Source organism: Bidens hawaiensis, unplaced genomic scaffold (assembly GCF_021521415.1).
Source record: "Bidens hawaiensis isolate Kalapana, Puna unplaced genomic scaffold, B.hawaiensis_p1.1 tig00021137_1, whole genome shotgun sequence".
In the NCBI taxonomy this organism is placed as follows: domain Eukaryota; kingdom Viridiplantae; phylum Streptophyta; class Magnoliopsida; order Asterales; family Asteraceae; genus Bidens; species Bidens hawaiensis.
The window spans coordinates 360,215-382,175 of record NW_027493268.1 but is presented as its reverse complement, the minus strand read 5'-3'; the positions used below and the strand labels follow the sequence as shown (position 1 = coordinate 382,175).

At 36.2% G+C, this 21,961-nt stretch overlaps 1 protein-coding gene and 1 pseudogene across 2 annotated transcripts; one reads left to right on the top strand and one right to left on the bottom strand.

The window, feature by feature from the left end:
• The first annotated feature begins 4,873 nt into the window (after window positions 1-4,873).
• Window positions 4,874-7,670, top strand: LOC143562780 (ABC transporter G family member 14-like; annotated as a pseudogene). Its single transcript, XR_013140550.1, has 5 exons — window positions 4,874-5,062; window positions 5,120-5,920; window positions 6,064-6,197; window positions 6,287-6,474; window positions 6,950-7,670. The product of XR_013140550.1 is annotated as an ABC transporter G family member 14-like (transcript).
• A 4,514-nt stretch (window positions 7,671-12,184) lies between these two features.
• LOC143562779 (arabinosyltransferase XEG113-like) lies at window positions 12,185-18,979 on the bottom strand. Its single transcript, XM_077050492.1, has 13 exons — window positions 18,768-18,979; window positions 16,657-16,968; window positions 16,378-16,583; window positions 16,186-16,291; window positions 15,245-15,501; window positions 15,041-15,176; window positions 14,859-14,953; window positions 14,731-14,784; window positions 14,539-14,652; window positions 13,827-13,925; window positions 13,636-13,749; window positions 13,459-13,545; window positions 12,185-12,621 (listed from the first exon to the last, which is right to left on the bottom strand). The coding sequence occupies exons 1-13, from the start codon at window positions 18,922-18,924 to the stop codon at window positions 12,454-12,456; spliced, it is 1,905 nt and encodes a 634-aa protein (XP_076906607.1). The 5' UTR covers window positions 18,925-18,979; the 3' UTR covers window positions 12,185-12,453.
• Between the last annotated feature and the right edge of the window lie 2,982 nt (window positions 18,980-21,961).

Sequence of the window (21,961 nt, the reverse complement as noted above, 5' to 3'; positions counted from 1 at the left end):
ACTTTCTCATCAATCGCATTCCAATGGTTTGCCTTGTATTCCAATACCTACCCTATGATCAACGCAACTTTACTTCCTTCACATTCATCCTCGGTGCTTCTTCCCATTTGTCATTGCTATCCATATAGTGTGATTTTAATGACTATATCATTCCATCCCGTGAACCATGAGAAAGCCATTTTACGAGACGCTCTCTTGTCGTTGTTGATGCTAGACTGTCGCTGTCTAGTCAAAAACAATATTAAACAAGTGTTCTAATCATCTTAAACAAGTTAGGGCAAGTAGGGTGTCGAACAACGAGGGGTATGTGGTCAGTGCAATGTGTAATTAATTCCTAACCTTTATGAAGTAGCAATCAAGAGTGCTTATCACACTAGCAATGATTTAATTTTTAATGTAAAACAAGCAATTAATTCAAAGTTCAAACAGTCTATAAAAGCAGATCACACACGGGTTCAAGCATGTAACAAAACAGCAGTCTTAAAACATGAAAAAGCTATTATAAATATAATACCCTACATCCCGAGTATGACTCAAGAAGACTAGCCATTCATGGTAATGATTTGGTCTTCACTCAATGTTTGGTTGGTCATAAATATAGATTGGAAATTGAATGAATATCAATCTGGCTGCCTCTTGCAAAACCTTTGTGCGTGACCTAATCCTGTGTTTTAAGTTAATTGTCTTCTGTGCGTTGGTGTGCGAGAGCCCTTGGAATGATGTCCACTTTTAACCTCGTAACTTATTTTATTTTATTCCCATGTTGACTAGCAGACCGTGCCCCATATAATTTAGCCAAGGCCTACGTAATCATATTTAACTATTGGATAAACATATTAATTCAGCCTAGTTGATTTTTCGTTTGAGCCCATGTGATACCTTCACATTTCATAAATACACTTTTAATATATATGATATTAATAAGCTCCAAACTCAAATTTAGCCACTGTAATATTAGTTCCAATATATTAACTCTTCATATCTTGAACTCGTAATCAAATTTGCATGTTTTGATAATTATCATCAAAAGTGCATCTTTTAAGCTTGATAAGCTCTCGTTACCTCCAGGTACAAAACTAAACAAAGTAATCGCGTTTGAGATAATAAAACAACCAAAATTAACATGCGATGTTAAACATTATAGACGCATCAATTTACCCAATCATCAGTTATCACCCCCATTATCACCATTGAAACATCACACGTCTCTACCTACGTTTACTACTTCTTCTCTATTTCACATCTCTCTCAGTTCACTTACTTCAGTCTAGTCACCACAACCACTATTTCGTATCCGAGGTATATGTGTTTGTATGCAGGCTCATTTCCATGAAGTGTAGGTTGTTTATGTTTTGATGATGTGTTTGTTATCTAACAAATATCTTTCATTTAGGGTTTAAAAATCAATATACATAGCCTATCTAATTCTATTAGGGATTTTGTTTTAGTATGTTGTAAATGCATGTGATTTATAATTTAGAAACAAATTAGCAAGTTGTGATATAAGATTCACTTGATTTGTTAAAGAAACGAGTTAGCTCATTGAGCCGCAAGCTATCTCGAGTTGTAAACGAATCAAGTTCGAGCTCAAACTACAACTTAGTGGATAGATATTGGATCTATCCAAGTTGTCACGCATAACTTCGATCTCAAGTTAGTCGACACAGCTTGTGAACAACCCAACGTGTAACACTTGGATCATATAATATATATTACGTTCTTATTGGTCTAGACAATAGATTAGGATTCCGACCTCTGGTTCATCGTAGATGTTGATGATAATTAGGGCCATCAGGTTATATCGGGTAATGGGTAATCAGGATGTACTTATACGTAGACCAAATGAGAATTTACAATATACCTTGGTACAAGTCAAGAAGTGTGAAGTATACACTTATCTAAAGACTATTGGGACATTGGTGTTGAGGAGCCTATGTGGCTTCAATACCTTAAGGGGTTCAAATGGGCATCGCCCCTTCATTGGTCCAGAGCAACACCCTAGCTGTGAGCAAAGCAGACAACATTGAGAACCTATCCGCACTAAAGAAAAGCCAACTCCTAGGGCGCAACTCGGATGCCCCTTGGCGGGTCTAGGGCACTGTGAGCCACTTGAAAGCGAACTTTAATATTTCCTATAATGTATATGAGACTTTTCGAATGCGAATCGCTCCTACATAAATCGAGTAATCACTTGGGTCCAAAACATGTCTGTCGAACAATCACGATGATTCATGAAAAGTCCTTCAACGGACCTAGTGGTTTGTAAAAAAACAGTTGCTTCAAACATATTACGGACGATCACAATCTTACAATTTGGTTTAAGTGGTGCATTTTCCAAGGGTGTGAGGGCCAAAACCACACGTTTTTGAAACGGCCTAAACACATCCTATCTCATCCATTTTTTTTGCTAAGAGAAAACACCTACAAAATCAAATCTGTCCTTTTGTTAACAATAGTGGGGCAAAATTATCAATTACATTTTTAAACAACCACAAACAAACAATATAGATTTTGATTTAATTATTCAATCTTCAACTTCACACATTCCACAAAACAGCAATAAAAGTAGAAGAGACACCAAAACCTGTTATACTTGTTACTGAAAAACTATTTAGGAATGATTATCAGTAGACCAATCAACAGAGAAAAGATGCTCTAACTGTTTCAATGGGGTCTATACCCTTAATACAAAAAGAAAAAAACTCATGGTATTCATGAGGAAATCATGTAAAAATGACGATGGTGGTGGAATCATGTAAAGATTGTGTAATCATGCTCTTGAAGTGTACATTTTTCGGCGATGATTAGACATTCCTGTATAGGTTCAACCATGTATGGGATGCACAAATTATAGAAACCATGGAAATAAGAGTGGATCATGTTTGACCGCATTAACATTAAATAGATTTTATGAGCTCATGTTAGTGACAAATAAGATGTAACGTTTTAGGTTACATGCATGATGCATCTAAAACACTTTATGCAAGTACATGATCTTAAGGAGGCTGCATAAAATGCAAGAATACATGCCTACTCTAAAACAAAGGTTAGGTTGGCTAAGGAATCGTTATAGACGCCTATGCTGAACGATATGCACGCGCAACTCACACAATACATTACTTATAGCATATAGCATATACAACTTAAAAAACTCACTGTCTTTGTCAAAGTTCTTCAACCATGTGATAAGCATAGCAAAAAAGTGGATTCTCTTTGAGCACCATCTTACAAGAACAAAAGTTTCTGCTTAAGAATCTAATGCTATTCCAACCGCGAAATAAAACCCACCCACAGAAAAAGATATTAATATTGATAAGTAAATAATCCATGATTAAAGTTTCAATAGATTTATCTTCAAATATCGCATCTTCAAACAGAATGGTTATAAATAGTACATAACACAAGCAAACAATGAAAATCATATCGGAAAGGAATATTGAAATCCAGAAGGAAAATAAGAACTTATGCATAAAATCAGTTGGAATTTGGACAAAAGTTGTTATTCATTTCAAATATTGATCCCTCTACATCAACTTTATACAATTAATTAACAAGCCCACCCCTTTACTTTCTACTTTCCCTCTTTATTGTTCTTTGTTTACTTTCAGCCATTGCTATTATATAAGGACAGCATCAATGCTTCTACCCTGTGAATGGCTCTAAATACTCATTTGACTTGACAATAAAAATTATAAATCTAAGCATTTATATATATTATCATGGCTATAAATTTGATTCCGTAACCGTATCAATTAATATAATAAATTATCGCTTTCGCCCCAAAGGGAAACTTTTTTGGGACCTCCTTTATCCGTACTTGGTTTTTACTGATTCATGCTTAAAATTGAACCTACGACAAATTAATGTTAATGTCCTGTTAAGCAAGTTGTAGTTACGTGCTTCCTGGATTAAGCTATTAGAGTAAATCTAAGGAATCTATACTATTAACTGGATAGATATTAGAGTTAAGAGTCAAGTCCTGGATCGAATCAAACAAGAACTAACGAATAACTCTCGTTTATATTAATCAGAATATCTCACTCAAAAAACTGATTACAATATCTTAAACCCTAACTCGGTTTGACTCTTGATGAACCCTAACTCGGTTGCATCAACTTCATAATCTAATGTCTAACCATAACTCGGTTTATATAGACTAACTTAACTTGCTGATCAAGACATTACCAAATATAATGAATCCCACAGGTCCAATAGGTCCAACCCGGTCACCTATACATGACGGGCCTATTAAAATGGAAATTACATCCAACAAAGAGTTTATTTTATGGTAAAAAAGATATAGTTAGAAAACCTGTACTTCTTGAATTATAGGAATTATCTTGAGCTTTTATTATTAGGATTTTTGGCTTCTATTAATCTATCAACTTAGGTTATGTTAGAAAACTTGTTTGTAGGATTTTTGATGATAATACTAAATTAACACAAAATGACAGTTGAACCAAAAGGAAGCGAATAAAATTAAGTGGCATGAGTCTCATTCTCCACTTGTTGCTGCTGGAGATGAGTTGCATGACCATCCATGCAGCCTTAGTTGGTCATTATAGAGAAAAGATCTAAAAGCAAGAATCAAATGATGAGAAAGAGAGAACAGAAACTCCAAAGAGATTACAATAAATAATGGACTAAAAGTGAGTGATGGAATACTTTGATGGGGACCCACCATATTAACCTAAGGCCTACACCAGATTCTATTGATATACTCACCTTTTCTTGACCATTACTTTGTATATATACTTGTGTTTATGCACTTACCAAACTAAACCTAAAACTAAAACCAAAACTAAAATCAGCATAAACCAAACCATCTAAAGTTAGCTTCTTCTCCTCCTCCGATTGATTTCATTCAAAAAAACAAAACATTTAGACATCATAATCATCACTGGCCATGACCTCCAATTCTGTAGTTCCAACTTCTGAAACCGCCACCACCGCCACAACTACTATAACTACTTCAGGTCCCATTGAAATGGTGAAACCGCATCATGATTATGCCCGCTCACCATCCTTTCTACACCTCGTCTTATACCCGATAACTTTAAAGGTCTCTCTCTCTCTCTCTCTCTCATCATTTGTTTTTACACGTTTTCGGTTGTTGCAGTTTGAAGATGTTGTTTATAAAGTTAAAACAAAGAGTAACGGTGCGTGTGAGAAGACGATACTGAACGGAGTGACAGGTAAGGTTTGCCCCGGGGAGATACTTGCAATGTTAGGTCCATCCGGCAGTTGTAAAACCACCCTCCTCACGGCTCTTGGTGGACGGCTTACTGGTAACCTATCAGGAAAGATTACATATAACAGCAAGCCGTTTACTGGTTCGGTAAAAAGAAAAACAGGGTTTGTGACACAAGATGATGTTCTTTATCCTCATCTTACTGTCACTGAAACCTTGTTATTCACTGCCATGTTAAGGCTTCCAGAAAGCCTGAGTCAGAATGAAAAAGTTGAGCATGTGGAACGAGTTATAGCGGAGTTGGGGCTGACTCGGTGTAAGAATAGTATGATAGGTGGTCCATTGTTTAGAGGTATTTCAGGTGGTGAGAAAAAGAGGGTCAGCATTGGTCAAGAGATGCTAATCAACCCAAGCTTGTTGTTGCTAGACGAGCCGACATCCGGGCTAGACTCGACCACAGCTCAGAGGATTCTGACCACTATTAAACGGCTTGCTAGTGGAGGTCGAACCGTGGTCACGACAATTCATCAGCCATCTAGTAGACTTTACCACATGTTTGATAAAGTGGTCTTGCTGTCTGAGGGCTCACCGATTTACTATGGTCCTGCATCCACTGCTTTAGATTATTTCTCATCCGTTGGATTTTCGACATCCATCACGGTCAATCCAGCTGACATTTTATTAGACCTTGCTAATGGTAAGCTGCATAATTGCACTTTTGAAAATGAAGTGTAGAAAGACCCCACATCTACACTACTCCACAATTATATAAACTAAAGCATCATATCTTATCTTCATAAACTTTGACTCTTCAAACCACTTATGAAAAATTACATGACAGGAATTGAACTGATGCCATGCAAGAATATGAGCAAGGTGAAAACACAGAAAACGAGCGGAAGTTAGTAAGGCAAAAGCTCATAACTTCTTATAATACAAACATTTTAACAAGTCTGAAAGCTGAACTACATTGCCAACAATGACCATGCAAAAGAAGCTTCAACAAGTAAGTTGTGCAAAACAAGTATCTTTAAGGTTATTAGTGCCACAATTTGCGTAAACCCTGACCTATTTAGGTTGTTCAAAATGGTGTAGGAAACCATGTGAAATCGGAACAATGGTGTACGAGCTGGTGGCATCAGTTTAAGGTGCTACTTCTCAGAGGCGTAAGAGAAAGAAGATTTGAATCCTTTAATAAGCTTCGAATCTTCCAAGTCATAAGTGTTGCTATACTTGGAGGGCTTTTATGGTGGCATACACCAACATCCCATATCGCAGATAGGGTACGCATTATAAACTTATAATCCTATAAACCATATATGAACTTCAAACAATTTAATAAAAATGTAACCAATTAAGCCTTAAAACATTGTGACCAAAGTGTTTCTAACTCGCTATAACCGGTCAAGATTATGTTTACATAATAGCTAATGCATCTGAAACTTTTGACCATGTTGACTTTTTTTCCCTTATGTTATCATCTCAATACCTGTCATCTAACTTAATCAAGGTTAAATAAACTGTTTTCAAGCTTTGATGATTTTTCCTGCATTTTCTTGTGATGGTTTCCACAAGGCATAATTTGCATAAACTCTTAAAAACTTTTGACTAAAGGTAATCTGACCAAAAAAATCTAATGGCATGCCACTAAATTCTGACCATTTCCCTTATAACGCGTGTCTGAAAACGGTTATATTAGGTAATTATGGTTAAATCAGTTTTTTGATGCTAAAATATTGTTTTATTATTTTCTTGCAGATAGCAATGCTTTTCTTCTTCTCTGTTTTTTGGGGGTTTTACCCGCTATATAACGCGGTTTTTACCTTTCCACAAGAAAGAAGAATGCTTATAAAAGAACGATCTTCCGGAATGTACCGTCTTTCATCTTACTTCCTAGCAAGAACCATTGGAGACCTACCACTCGAGCTGGCCCTACCAACCGCCTTCACCTTCATATTTTATTGGATGGGTGGGCTCAAACCCGACCCAGTCACTTTTATCTTTTCCCTACTTGCGGTCCTCTACACAGTCCTTGTAGCCCAAGGTCTTGGGTTAGCCATTGGTGCCATTCTTATGGGTCTCAAACAAGCCACAACTTTGGCATCGGTTACAACACTCGTTTTCCTTATCGCTGGAGGGTATTACGTACAACAAATCCCGCCTTTTATAGTGTGGTTAAAGTATTTGAGCTATAGCTACTACTGCTTCAAGCTTCTTCTCGGGATTCAGTACAACGAGAATGATTTATACGAATGTTCAAAAGGCGTCTACTGTCACGTTGCAGATTTTCCAGCCGTTAAATCCGTGGGACTTCATAATTTACCGGTTGATTTGTTGATTATGGCGACGATGTTGATTGGTTATCGACTCGTTGCTTACATGGCGCTACAGAAGGTTCGGTGAAGCAAGTTTTGAACAACTTTTTTGAAGAGCTTTGCCATTTTGTCAAAAGAGAAATAATAATCATAATAATAATAATATTAATGTTAGATGTTGATCCTATATGTAACCAGGATATAACAAAATCCAAGATGCAGAACAAACTCTTCAAGGCACATGATCGATAAACTCTTCTTTAATTATTATAAGAGAAAGCCGACTCTAAAACTCGTTACAGTAATTTTATATTGTCACGCATCCAAGACAATACTATTACAATCAAAATCAAGAAACTAAGCCAACTTGTCAACTTAAGTCCTTCCATTAATATCACCGACTCGTGAATACAGTTCGAAATTACCAACAGTTTCATGTTACGACGAATATAGAATTGTGTTGACAACCAAATGATGATCAAATTGTAAGGGTATGTATAGTGGTACTTATAATATTCGAATTAGAAGTAATTAACAGTACAACTCTTTGGGACAAAACGTCCAACAGTTTATGTGCAATTTTCTTAACATTAAAATAAAATAAAACAAATTGGTCATAATTTAACAGATTTAATCACGGGTATCATCATTGGGGTCTTGATTGTTAAAAGCCAGAAGGTGATTGCTGAGATCATATGTGGGGATTGATCAACGGCTCTTTGACGTCATTAATCGGTTAAAACTGATTGACTAGATTGATTTTAAGAATACTAATGGCATATTAATCTTTTATTATTTTAAAATAAGTACGTTTATAATTATGGTGGTGCTATGGTAATAGCCTGGGTATTTGTAAAATTATGTCCTATAACCTATTCATTGCCCGTTAGGTGTTGGACATACCCCCAAGCATCGGTAACCTTTTAGTTTGTTAAAGAAAACTTATACTTTCATTTTTTTCCATTATAATTCTTATTATGTTTTTTATTTATATAACTGTTAAAAGTTTAAAGGCATTACATAACATATATACATGCATATAAGCGTTACTAAAAATAAATAATATATCATATAGTATTGAACTATTATTTAAATAATAAGTTTGATTTTCCTATGAAAGCTAGGAAGGATGGTAATTTGGTCCACTCTTTAATCTCAAAATTCATTTCATTTAATCACAAAACCAACGTACTTACATCTTCACTTATCTCCTACACCACCACTACATCGGCACCGGCACCACAACCGTCACCCATAGCCACCACCTCGCCGGAAAATCTCATCAGAAATTTCACTGGAAAGTCGTCGGAATTTTTTGTTGGAAAAGTCGTCGGAACTTTTTTGGTCTGAAAGTCGCCGGGAATTTTTGCCAGAAAGTCACCGGAAAATAATTGTTGCCGGGAAAAAGCATAATGGAAAAACATTATGAAAAAACACAATTGTATAACACAATTTGATAAAAACACATTTTTGTAAAACACAATTTATAAAAAAACCCACTAATTTTTTTATATAGCAATATGGTACTGATATAAAAGATAAAAAAACACTCGTTATAGTGATGATTTTATTTTTTTTAATTGTTGTATAAAAAAGTTTTTTAAAATAATATGGGAATTGGCATGTGCCTCTCACGTGGAAAAAAAATCAATAAATGTGTTATCTCCATTATGTCTTTCCCCTTATCTAATATTTGATTTCTTATCCCTTCTATACTTCCTATTGCAACCTAACCCTAGTATTAATATAGTTTTAGGAGATAGTTCACAACATACGTAATATAAATATTATATTATACATATCCAAAAAGAAAATTTAGTATACCTATTAAAATGAAAAATAAAAATAAAAAATTTTTGGATATATGATTCAGGTAAACATGTATGAGGTTTCAGGTAACCAGGCTGGGTATCAACTTCACAAGTAATTACATACTCAGCCCAATACTTGTTGGGTTTCGGGTATAATCGTCTCGAATGTTTTGGGCTTTGTTATCCCTAGTGTGGGTGAAGTGGAGATAAATAATTGGTTTAATTATTAATTAGTTACTAAAAGAATATAAAAAATCATAACCCCTAGCGTGCACGAATTGCTCAGCATCAGCACGACAGCGCCCTAGTGCCACCTTTTGCGCCTCTCCATGGCCATGGTGGAGCATTTTGCCCTCTCACAGTCTCCATAACACTCGTAAGTTGTAACTACGCTTATATTTTAAGAATTTGTTAACAGCTATGATCAATATAACTGTAAACTCATTAAAAAATAAATAAAAAAAACTACGCAATTACAATCATTGTCATAGCAAGTAATATCTTATTTAACGTTACTGTCCATAATGTAGTGGTATAGTTTTGCTCCCATAAAAGTGATATGTTAAATAAGGTGCTGTTTGTTTTTTCAGAGGTTAAAGTTTGCATTCTGCGGATCACATGTTTGTAGAAGAATAGGTGGATCAAGCATCTGTAGTCTGCCAGAAGAATGTTTACTTTTTAGCGTCTATAGATTGCTAAAATAAACTGGTGGTGGTGTACGAACTATGGTAGTGGGTGGTGATGGTGGACAATCGTTCTAGATGGATGGTGGTGGTGGTGGTGGTGGACAATGGTGAACTGTGATAATGGACGGTGGGGTGGTGGACAGTGGTGGTGGCAGGTGATGGTGGCGGGCGGTGGGTGGTGGCGATGGACGGTGGTGGTGGTGGACGGCGGTAGTGGGTGGTGGTGTGGTGGACAGTGATGGTGTGGTGGACAGTGGTGGTGGGCGGTGGTGGTGGTGAAGGTGGTGGCGAACGGTGGTGGTGGTGACGGACAGTGGGTGGTGGTGGACAATGGGTGTTGGTAGGTGATGGTGTTTACCCTTCTCAAGACCTTAGAAGATCTTAGATGTGGATGAGCCAAGTCTGCACCAAGTAGCGTTTGCACAAATGTTTTTTAATGAAACGTCTTCAAAAAAACAAACGGTTTGCCCGTGGTCTAGGCGATGCAGACAAAAGAGCATGCGCAGACCTTAGAAATACAAACAACATCTAAGTGCAATGTTAAGTGGTATTAGGGTATTAAGTTTGTTGTTTAGCGAAAGGCCAACCAAATTAGGTCTTATATAACCTTGGTCTATAATTACTAAAACAAACTTCATACATGAACTCAAGTGTAATAAATAGTTTGGAATCATCAAATATAGGGATACATTTAACAAGTTAATGCCCTAGTAGCATAACATAATCTAAGTTGATAGAAATTAAGTTAAGATGTGATAACATAACATATTATACGTATATCTATGGTAACGTTGTACTCAAAATGCCAGTCATCTCATTCAAGATTTTATTTACTTCCACATCTTGAACTTTCCTTTACCCTTATGTTTGCCAAACTTTCCCCGCTTGTATTTCCCATGTCTATGTTTGCCATGTTTGAATTTTCCATGGCCGTGGCCATAACCATGACCATGACCGTGTCCATAGTGGCCCCGACCCATGTATGCTGCAGCTCCTCCTGCAATCATTCCCATTACGGCACCACCAGCAGTACCTTTTTCCGTCTTTTGTGCTGAAAATATCAAATGAATACAAAATATGAAACATATTTATATTTATCCACTTGAGATGATTAATATGAATAAATTATTTACTTATTTATGTTACTCTCTTGGCAAAACTCAGCATATATTTGAAACATTAGTGTCTCAAGTAAAGCTTGTGCTTTATACCTCCATGTTGACCAGGATGAGCGCCTTGAGGAAATCCACCCTGATAGCCAGCTGGTGGATATGCTCCAGGAGGGGAAGGACCACTAGGATAACCTGCAGGTGGATACGCTCCGGGAGGACCTTCTTGGGGATATCCACCTTGTGGGTAACCTTGTTGAGGATACCCTTGTGGAGGAGGATATCCTTGTGGAGAGTACCCTTGTCTAGGATATTGTTGTGAAGGATAACCTTGTTGTGTAGGGTACCCTTGTGATGGGTATTCTTGTTGAGGAGGATACCCTTGTGGTGGATACCCGTGTGGATACTCATGTGGAGGATACCCAGATGGAGGGTACCCTTGCGGAGGATGTTCTCCAGAGGGAGGGTATCCATGTGGAGGATGTTCACCAGATGGAGGGTACCCTTGCGAAGGAGGTTCCCCATATGGAGGGTATCCCCCTTGTGAAGGAGGCCCTGGTTGGGGATTTCCTCCCGGTGGAGGATTATTTCCGCCAGCACGAGGTTGATCTGTCATTTTTGCAGTCCGATCACAAATCCGCTTTTACATATACTATAGAATAACACCTGTGAAAGAAAAGGCAAGAGAAAGTCGTTCAATTACCTTATAAACTTCGAAAAGCTAAGGTAGACAAACCACTTATAATTTTTCATGTAAAAGGTACTTGTGGTTGACATTGTGTCATGGCGAATTTACAGGTTTGCCTCAAATGATCTGTTGATTGAAAATATACGTTATTTCAATAATTTATTTTAAATTGTTAAATAACTACAGCTCTTTCTAAGTTTGCTATATTTGACTTAAATATCTTTATATTAATTAATTTACTTATTTATTTTTCTCTTTTGCAAATTTATGTCATTCACTCATTTGTATGCAACTTTGTGTCTACCTCCTTTACCTTTTACAGTAATTAGTAACAAAAGTTGACTTAATAATAATATTAACTTGATAAAACAATAAACACAGTAGTGATGAAAAAAATGATTTAAATAACAAAATCTCTCAATAGCCCTCTTACATGTTATACCGAAACAAAGCTGCACATTTTTCAGTTCATTATTGTTCAAACTCGAACCCTAGTAACCGGAACTATGACCCATCCCTCTATCATGTATCTATATATGTATATAAACATGGATCACAAGGCCTGTTGATTTGAACCAGGGCTAGAACCCAACTGTAGGTCAGATAATTTAATGAAATCTCAGCCGTTGATGTAGTAGCATACACACAATCAATCACCAATTCGGGTGATCATCTTCTGGAGTTCGGGGCGGTAGAGGCTTCCAATCGTGCTTCTCGTCCCAGTACATGTCATAATATATGTGGCCCGGTCCGTGGTTTTCAACACAACACCATATTCCAACATATCGCTTCACACGCTTCCTGAATTTTTCTTCAGTTGTCTGGATCATAAATAATAAAGTAAAATAAAATTTAAAAAATATATATGTGTGTGTATGTATATATATATATATATATATATATATTTAGGTTTTTAGAGAATTATTAGAAAACCATGTGGTTTGACTTTTGGGGTCAATGAGTTACTCCTGAATAAATGCAGCGATTCCTTATTAACTTTAGGCCTATGGGTATACCTTAACGCCCAAGGGTGTTAAAGCTGAGTTGGCAAGGTTAACGAGTGGCATACCACTCCCTTCATGGGTTAAGGGGCTTTAAATGCAAGGTGGGTTAAAACGTTAATGGGCCTTAAAATCCTCTTCACACACGACCACAATAATTTAAGAACCAATTTAGCATTAAATAAAGAGAGGTAAATGGGGGTTAAACAATTTCCTTAGGGTGAGGTGGAGTGAAATTGGGTAAAATAGGTGATGTGGTGCCTATGCGGAGGTGAGAAGCTTGAATGTATACCTCATGGCCTTAATGCATTTAAGGTTTAAACATCTATTTAACAGTTAATGAAGGTTTTAATTAACAGAATGTCAACTTTAACCTTAATGCATTTAAGATTTCAACATTTAATGGTAGGTAAACTAAGGGCAAACTGGGAAAGTCAGTAAATGTCTTGCCACTTCTGCAAGTGGACAATTAATTTAGAACAAATTCAAATAGTAGCATGAACAATTTTAACCATATTTACTTGTGAATGTGTCGATTTTGGTCGTGCTATATCTCAAATGGGTCAACGTTGGCACGCTGACTTTCTACACTTTTTTTCTTTTTGCCATTTTCATGAAATATACAAAATAAAAACTAAGGGGAAGAGATTTTTTTACCTTGTCGGAAAATCCTATGAAGGCATCTTGCATTGACGAAAACTGGATGACTTTAACATCCTTCAATGGTGAGAAAACTGTTCTCAACTGTTCAAAATTATAAAAAGCTGTCACAATGTAGCTAAAATCCAATAAATAATCAAATATATTATCATTGCCTTCATTCATGTAGCATACCGTTTCTTCATTGCTATGCCTTGGAAATCTGAGTACGGCACCCGTGTTTGTAACGTTTGACCGGCAGTTTGGCCCTTCTTGACATAGTTGTACATCGAGCCACGAATCCTTCACCTGAAAGCAGATATAAAAAAACAAATTGTCAATGATAAAATAACCATTATACCCCTGAACAAAGACGATTTGCATACCTGTGCAGGCATCAATGGATTTTCAAAGAAAGAATATTCTCTTATACCGACTCCCGGCCCAAATTCCTCAACAGGCATTGCCTTTAGCATTGTATGCACCTACAAAGCAGCAATGGTTTCTATAAACTAATTTCATGATCTATTAAATTGTCAAACTCAAAGAATATTGCACAAGTAGTACATGCGGTTTGACCATATTGCAAGTTTGGTCCCCATTTTTCAAAAATTGTGAATTTAGTCCAAACATTTGTGAAAGGGTGGCACGTTTAGTCGCCACCCTTAATCCAAGTTAATTTTTAACAGAAAAGTGATGTCATATGCCATTCATGTGAGGCAGTAATGGTGCCTTTTCAAATTTGGAGCCTTGATAAAATACACTTTCAAAGTCCAGAACTCCTAGCATCGACTTCATCACCTTCAATTATGCACCGAACCTTCGATTTTGTACTGATCAAAGATGAAGTCGATGTTCTAAGTAGGGTTCCAAATTTGAAAAGACACAAAAACCCTCCCATGAATGGCACGGACATCACTTTTACGTTAAAAACTATCTGGGATTAATGATAGGGACTAAACGTGCAACCCTCTCACAAATGTCTGGACTAAGTTTGCAATTTTTAAAATCTGGGGACCAAACTTGCATATGGTCAAACCACAACAACCATTTGTTGCACATCTGTTGTGAGCACTAAAACTAATAAAGCATGTGTACCTCAAAAACATGATCCAAAGGACAGATGAATGGTTGTCTTGTCATTGTCCCAACGAGAATTCCCGGATGTGCAAACCATAATCTATCCAACCGACACCACAAAGGAGGCATAACCTAAAAAATACAAATTAGAAGAAAAACATTACAAAACAAATTAAATAGAAAAATGGTTTCAAAGTAGATTTTACTCACCAAAGTACGATTTAAAACCGATGCTATTGCAAGTGCAGTCCTTATTTGCTTTATCTGCAATTCATTTGCATAAATTAGTTCACAAATAAATAAGTATTGCGTGGAAAAAACTTGATTCATAAGCATACTTGATAGTTAACAAGACTGAAATGTGTTTGAAGATTATGTTCCCCATCAAGTAATAAGCTTTTTGGAATAGATGGCTTAAATGTCAAGAAGCCTCCTGTATAACATACAAATGCAGAAACCTTAAAATTAACATAAGTACATAACTATAAAAAAAATGTAACGAACCTAAAAAGATAAATACCAGGTGAATCATAATATTCCGGTGGATCAAAGAAAACCTTAGCTTCACGTAACCGGTGGCGTTTGCCTTCAGTTCCTGCAAACTGAAATGTGGTATGTACAGCATATGGCTCCAATCTGAGTTGTTGATACATGGCCTGCAGTTACACCATATAACTGATTATAACTGAAGATACAACATGATAATTAAACAGGTTGGTACTACCTGAACAAAGTAAGTATGGCCACTACAAAATATACTTGCAGGCAGAAGACCAAGCTTTAGGGTTCCATCATAAGCATAAACAAGTTCACTTTCATCCTCAACTGGCGGGCCCAGTTGCCTATGCAAAAGATCATTAAAACCGTTCTGGTCCCATATATTATCATCAGCTATAAGCATTTCTTTCCATTCTTTTGCCAGTTTTTTAGCAGCATCTGTTGGTCGCCAGTGGAAAATACCTATATTATATGCACCTCCAACTGTACATCCATTGTTAAAAGCATTTAATATTAGTTTTCACCTTAAAAAAGATTGAATAATTAATAGAAAGGGCAAATATTATAAGGAACCAGCATACTTTCTATTTTTTCTCATAAAAGTCCCTTAACAATTTTTTACACATTAAAGTTTCTCCATGGGTTAAAATTGAACAAAACTGTGAACTTTTTTAGTTATTAATACTGCATGAGGAAAGAATTGAGATGAATTAATGTTTCAAATAGGGCACGTAACAAGACAAAATTCGTTAAGTTTGTTTTTTCTTTTACATTTTTTAATTCAGTAAGTTGATAATGACACACAATCTTTCAAAAGGATATTGTAATAATATTAATAAAGATGCATGACATAAAAAACTAAAAACATGTGAAAATGGTTTGTATATATTTAAAAACATTAAAAAGTATAAACAAATGTTTTTTGTCGCTATTGTAATGTAACATGTCAAATAACGTTTTCATGATTTCATTCAATTACAATTAGGAGATTTTTTTCTTCAAATTTAACACGTTAAGGGACTTTTATGACTTACAACAAGTATGTTGGTTTCTTTTTGTGCAAAAAATTGTAAAGGGACTTTTACGATAATAAGCATGAAGTTTATTGGTTTATTATGGCATTTGCCACAATATTAATATTAACACAATTTGAATCACAGTTTTCACCTTCTTTCCAGTTATCTAACCGATCATCAGTTACTGTCGGTGTAACTTGATCCGTTGACGTTAACACATCCGCTTCAGGATAACGTGCAAGATACGGAAGTGGATTCTGCTCAATCAACACAGCAAATTTAGAAAACCTAGTGTTCCAAATCAGCATTTAAGGGCCTATGTTATAAGTTCAAAAATTGGTACCTTTAACCAAACCATATCAGTGTCACACATCAGGATCTCATAACCAAACGGTAGCAATGAATCAATGAGAAGAACTTTTTGTCTTCCCATTTTATGAAACGTTGGTGATCCCCACCCGACATCTACTGTGCTCATATGGCTTCCCATATCAAAAACCGGTACACCCTTCCAATACAAAGCCTCCAATAGTTTTGTATCCATTGCACCTAAACAAAAAGAATCCGGTAACTTTAACTAGAAAATGAAGTCAAAACTTAGTTTCGAGTTCGGTCAACTCACCGACAAGAATATTCTCCATGCCCAAATCGGTCAAGTGTTTGACCCATGTGAGGATGAAATCCATGAAAGCATAGTTACCAAAGGTTGCAACTATAATATTATCTTTCACTCGTTCTTGTACCAGTTCTTTTGTTAACCGAAAGGTCTCCAATGGAGGCATCTCCAAACCCGGTGGTGGTGCTTTCCAAACCGGTTTCAATTTCCATGTTTCAGGTTGAGATGTAGGTGCCATAACACCACCACCACCACCACCACCACCTAATCTTTGCGAAGGTGAAGCAAGTGTTTGATTTGGGGAAGAAGATGCCGCATCTATCATAATCATTTTATACAAACATTAATGATTGAATTACACATGCAAACCAGCAATTTTAAGCTTTTGATTCACTAAAAGTGAATGAGATTCAATTACACATGCAAATCAACAATTTTTAAGCTGTGATTCACTAAACTATAAGTAAATAATATTCAATTATACATGCAAACCAGCAACTTAAAGCTTTGATCCACTAAATTATAAGTGCTTTGAGATTCAACTATACATGCAAACCAGCAACTTTAAGCTTTGATCCACAAAATTATAACTGAATGAGATCCAATTATACATGTAAATCACCAATTTTAAGCTTTGATCACTAAATTATAAGGGTTTTGAGATTCAACTATGCATGCAAACCAGCAACTTTAAGCTTTGATCCACCAAATTATAAGTGTTTTGAGATTTAACTATGCGTGCAAGCCAGCAACTTTAAGCTTTGATTCACTAAATTTTAAGTGCAAGCCAGCAACTTTAAGCTTTGATCCACTAAATTTTAAGTGTTTTGAGATTTAACTATACACGCAAACCAGCAAATTTAAGCTTTGATCCACTAAATTATAAGTATTTTGAGATTCAACTATACATGCAAACCAGCAACTTTAAGCTTTGATGTAACTGAATGAGATCCAATTATACATGTAAATCACCAATTTTAAGCTTTGATTCACTAAACTATAAGTAAATGAGATTCAAGTACTATGCATGCAAACCAGTAATTTTAAGCTTTGATTCAATAATTATAAGTGAATGAGATTCAATTAGCAATTGTAAGCATTGATCCACTAAATTATAAGGGCGCGTTCGTTTCACAGAATGGAATGGAATTGGAATTGGAATTTGCATAGGATTTGGAATTGGAAGGAATTGGATTTGGAATCAGAATATTCCAATAAGAACTGGAATTGGAAGGAATTGAAATCCAATTCCATTCTTGATGTGTTCGTTTGACAAATGAATTGGAATCGAACTTTTTTTTAACGAGGATAACGGCGGAACATTTTTGTTTTTTTGTTTTTTATTTATATTTTGCGTCATGATTTTTTTTATTATTATTTTTGAATTTTTTAGGGGTTTTCTATTAAGATCAAAAACCCCTCAAAAAAATAGTCAAAAATAATAATATAAAAATCATGACGCAAAATATAAATCAAGATCAAAAAAAGTAAAAAAAACTAAAATGTTTTATTCGTTGTCCTCGTTAAAAAAAAATCGAGAAAGATTCCAACGAATTCACTTGAAATCCTCCACATTTTGGAAGGATTTGAAATCCCTTTATTTAAAGGAATTTGAAGGAATTGAATTCCAATTCCTTGACGGCCGAACACACCAAAATGGAATTAATATTCCAATTCCAACGAAACGAACACGCCATGTCATAAGATTTTAATTCCAATTCCTTTGAATTCCCACGAATTCTGTGAAACAAACACGCCCTATAAGATTCAATTAAAGATGCAAATCACCAATTTTAAGCTTTGATTCACTAATTATGCATGCAAACCAGTAATGTTAAGCCTTGATTCACCATAATATATATATAAGCGAATGAGATTGAATAACACATGCAAATCACCAATTTGAAGCTTTGATTTACTAAATCATAAGTGAATGAGATTCAATTACACATGCAAACAGCAATTTAAAGCTTTGATCCACTAAATTACAAATGCAAATCAGCAATTTCAAGCTTCCAAATGCTTATAATCAACTTAGCAACAGTTCAAATCCAATTTATAACCCTAAGCATCAAAATGCCTAATTAACATAGAAATGAAAAGTAAGCGTAACATACGCTGAGAGACGGTCCACGAGAGAGCCGAATCGGGAGAGTAAACAGCAGAGAAGACATAAACGGCGGAGAATATTATTCCGATCAACACAGCGCCGTACACCGTCACGAACAATGGCTTGGAGTTGGTGATGTCTTTGAACGGGTTAACCCAGCCCATTGGTTCTGGTTCAAACCCTAAATCCTGGACCACCAATTTTGAATGATTCAGAGCAGTTGAGTTACTAATTGATTGATTACAACTAGTAGTAAACAACAACACGAAAGTCAAATTGAATATTATTATTATTATTATTATAATAAAATTGGTGTTTTGGTGATGGGGTTGGTGCACGATGTGCAAAGTGTGGAAGCTTTGTGGGTTGCTTCATTTTTTTAAAGGAGGGTGAAATTAAATCTGTATTAATACACATTTATGGAAACTTTATACGCTTAGGGGGTGTTTGGCCTAGCTTATTTAATAAAACTTATAGCTTTTTTAGTATTTTTTTTATAAAATAAGCTTAATAAGGTGTTTTGTTTAGCTTTTTAACCTTATGTTTATAAGTTTATTTGAAGATGGTTTTTTAGCTTATTTGAAAAAGCTTATTTGTGTAATGGTATAAGTTACTAATTTGCCCTCAAATGATGGTGGATTAATAATTATTGAAACAACTTATTACTGTAACAAATTAAAGAATGGTGGATTTAAAACTTATTGTCAACTTGTAATATATAAGTTAATCAAAACACTTAAAAAAAGCTTATCAAATAATAGAAAATAAGCTATAACAACAACCATACCCTGTAGAAATCCCGCCAACAACAAATCTGTTAGCAGGGTCTGGGGAGGGTGGGATGTAGGCAAACCGTACCTCTATCCCAAAGAATAGAGGAGTTGCTTCCAGAGAGACACCCGGCTCGAAAACCATATGCATAAGACCAAGTAAAAAAGAACACCAAGTTCAACGCTAGACCTTTAGGCCATGAAGGAAAAACATATACCTATAGTAGATAAATAAATAGGCGATAGTAAAATAATTAAAGTAGTCGTAATAGAAATAGATAGATAAAAATAGTAATATTAGTAATGAATACAAATATATGTTATAAAATACAAATTTGAGAACAAGATATTGTAGTAATATATCATTCATCACTCAGAATAAGGTAAAGAAAAGCCCTCTATTATAATTCTAGTCAAAGCTCTACATTTCTCCTAAAAGTTGTTAGCCTTAATCCTATGTCTCCAAGCATTCCTATCCTTAACCATGTCCTCGGAAAGGTGCAAATCTAGCAAATCATGCTTAATTCTCAAGGGCCAGGTCATTTTGGGGCGTCCTCTAACCCTCCTCCCCTCTATATTAATAGTTTCTACGGATCGAATAGAAGCCGCCATCTCTCTTCTCTTCACATGTCCAAACCATCTAAATCTCCCTTCCCTTATCTTATCTGATATGTTACCACCCCTAATCTCTCTTGAAAAACATCATTTCTTATTCAGGCTAATCTTGTGTGCCCACACATCCACCTTAGCATTCTCATCTCTGCTACCTTTAGCTTACACGCATGTGACTTCTTAATAGCCCAGCAATCAGTTCCATATAACATCGCAGATCTAACTGTGACCCTATAAAATTTACCCTTTGGTTAGGAATCTCCTGTCGCACAAAACTCTGTAGCTGCCCTCCATTTACTCCATCCTACTTAGACACGGTGGGCCACGTCACTAGTTATTTCCCCGTCAATTTGGATAAATAATCCTAGATACTTGAACTTCGTTGCCTGCGGAACCACTTGGTCTTCGACGGTGATCTGAATCTCCTCATCATCGTTTACCCCGCCAAAGTCACAATGGAGATACTCGGTATTAGAGCGACTAATCCTTAAACCTTTCCTTTCTAAAGCTACTCGCCACTCCTCTAGCCTCAAGTTCAGATCTTATTTTCCCTCAACCACTAACACAATATCGTCTGCGAACATCATGCACCATGGGACTGTCTCCTGAATTGGCTTTGACAACTCGTCCAATATTATTGCAAAAAGGAACGGGATCAGCGCTGACCCCTAATGAAGGCCTACCTCCGCTGGAAATAAGTCAGTATCCCCCACGGGCGCACAGGCGCGTGTTGTAGTGTTGGCATACATATCCTTTATCATCTCTATATATTTCCATGGGACCCCTCTGGCCTTAAGGCTATCCCAAAACAGTTGACGTGGCACATGTCGTACGCCTTTTCTAGATTAATGAACACCATATGTAACATTTCTTCTCCCTATACTTTTTCATGAGTCTTCTTAGGAGGTGTGTTGCCTCTGTAGTGGATCACCCCAGCGTGAAGCCAAATTGGTTCACTGTAACCTTAGTTTCCCATCTAATTCTAGTCTCTATAACTCTTTCTCATAACTTCATAGTATGGCTTAGTAGCTTGATGCCTCTGTAGTTCCCACAACATTGAGTGTCTCCTTTGTTTCGTATATATAGGGACTACGACGGTACTACTCCATTGCTCTAGCATCTTACCGGGCTTGAAGATAATATTGAACAAGTAGTTAACCACATAACTCCTTCCTTCCCCAGACACTTCCACACCTCGATAGGTATGTTGTCTAAACCAATTGCCTTAGCCCTTCCCGTTCTTCTTAGTGCCTTCCTCACCTCTTCCTGCGTAATGCGTCGACAATAGCAATTATTCCGTTGTTGTCCTCGTAGACGTGTGCTGTCGTTTTCTTCTTGGTAAGCCCTCTCATTGTTGAAAAGCATCTGGAAGTAGGTTTGCCATCTTAATTTGATGTCCTGCTCTTTAACTAGTACCTGCCCATCCACACCCTTTATAAACTTCACAGCCCCTAGATCTTTCCTTCTACGCTCCCTTGCTTTGGCAGTTTTAAACATATCATGTTCCCCCTATTTTGTTTCTAAACGCTCGTACATCTGCTTATAGGCAACGTTCTTTGCCTCCGACACTGCCTTCTTCACCTCCCTTTGAGCCTTTTTGTAGTACTCACTCAATCCCACACTTTCTTCCTCATTCGTGCACCTCATAAGCTCCCTAAAACTTCCTTTTTTATGCCTTATCTTGTCTTGTACGACCTCATTCCACCACCACGACTCCTTATGGCCCCCTGTTTTTAAAATATAAGTATAAGCCAAAAAATAAAAGCTAGGCCAAACACCCCCCTTAGTATTATTTTTTTCTTTATTTCAATAGATTATT

Coding starts and splice junctions, on each gene's coding strand:
- LOC143562779 (XM_077050492.1), bottom strand. CDS start 18,924: ATGGGCTGGGTTAACCCGTTCAAAGACATCACCAACTCCAAGCCATTG. Junction 14,785..14,858: donor TCAGTCTTGTTAACTATCAA/GTATGCTTATGA, acceptor AATGAATTGCAG/ATAAAGCAAATAAGGACTGC. Junction 14,653..14,730: donor CGGTTTTAAATCGTACTTTG/GTGAGTAAAATC, acceptor TGTATTTTTTAG/GTTATGCCTCCTTTGTGGTG.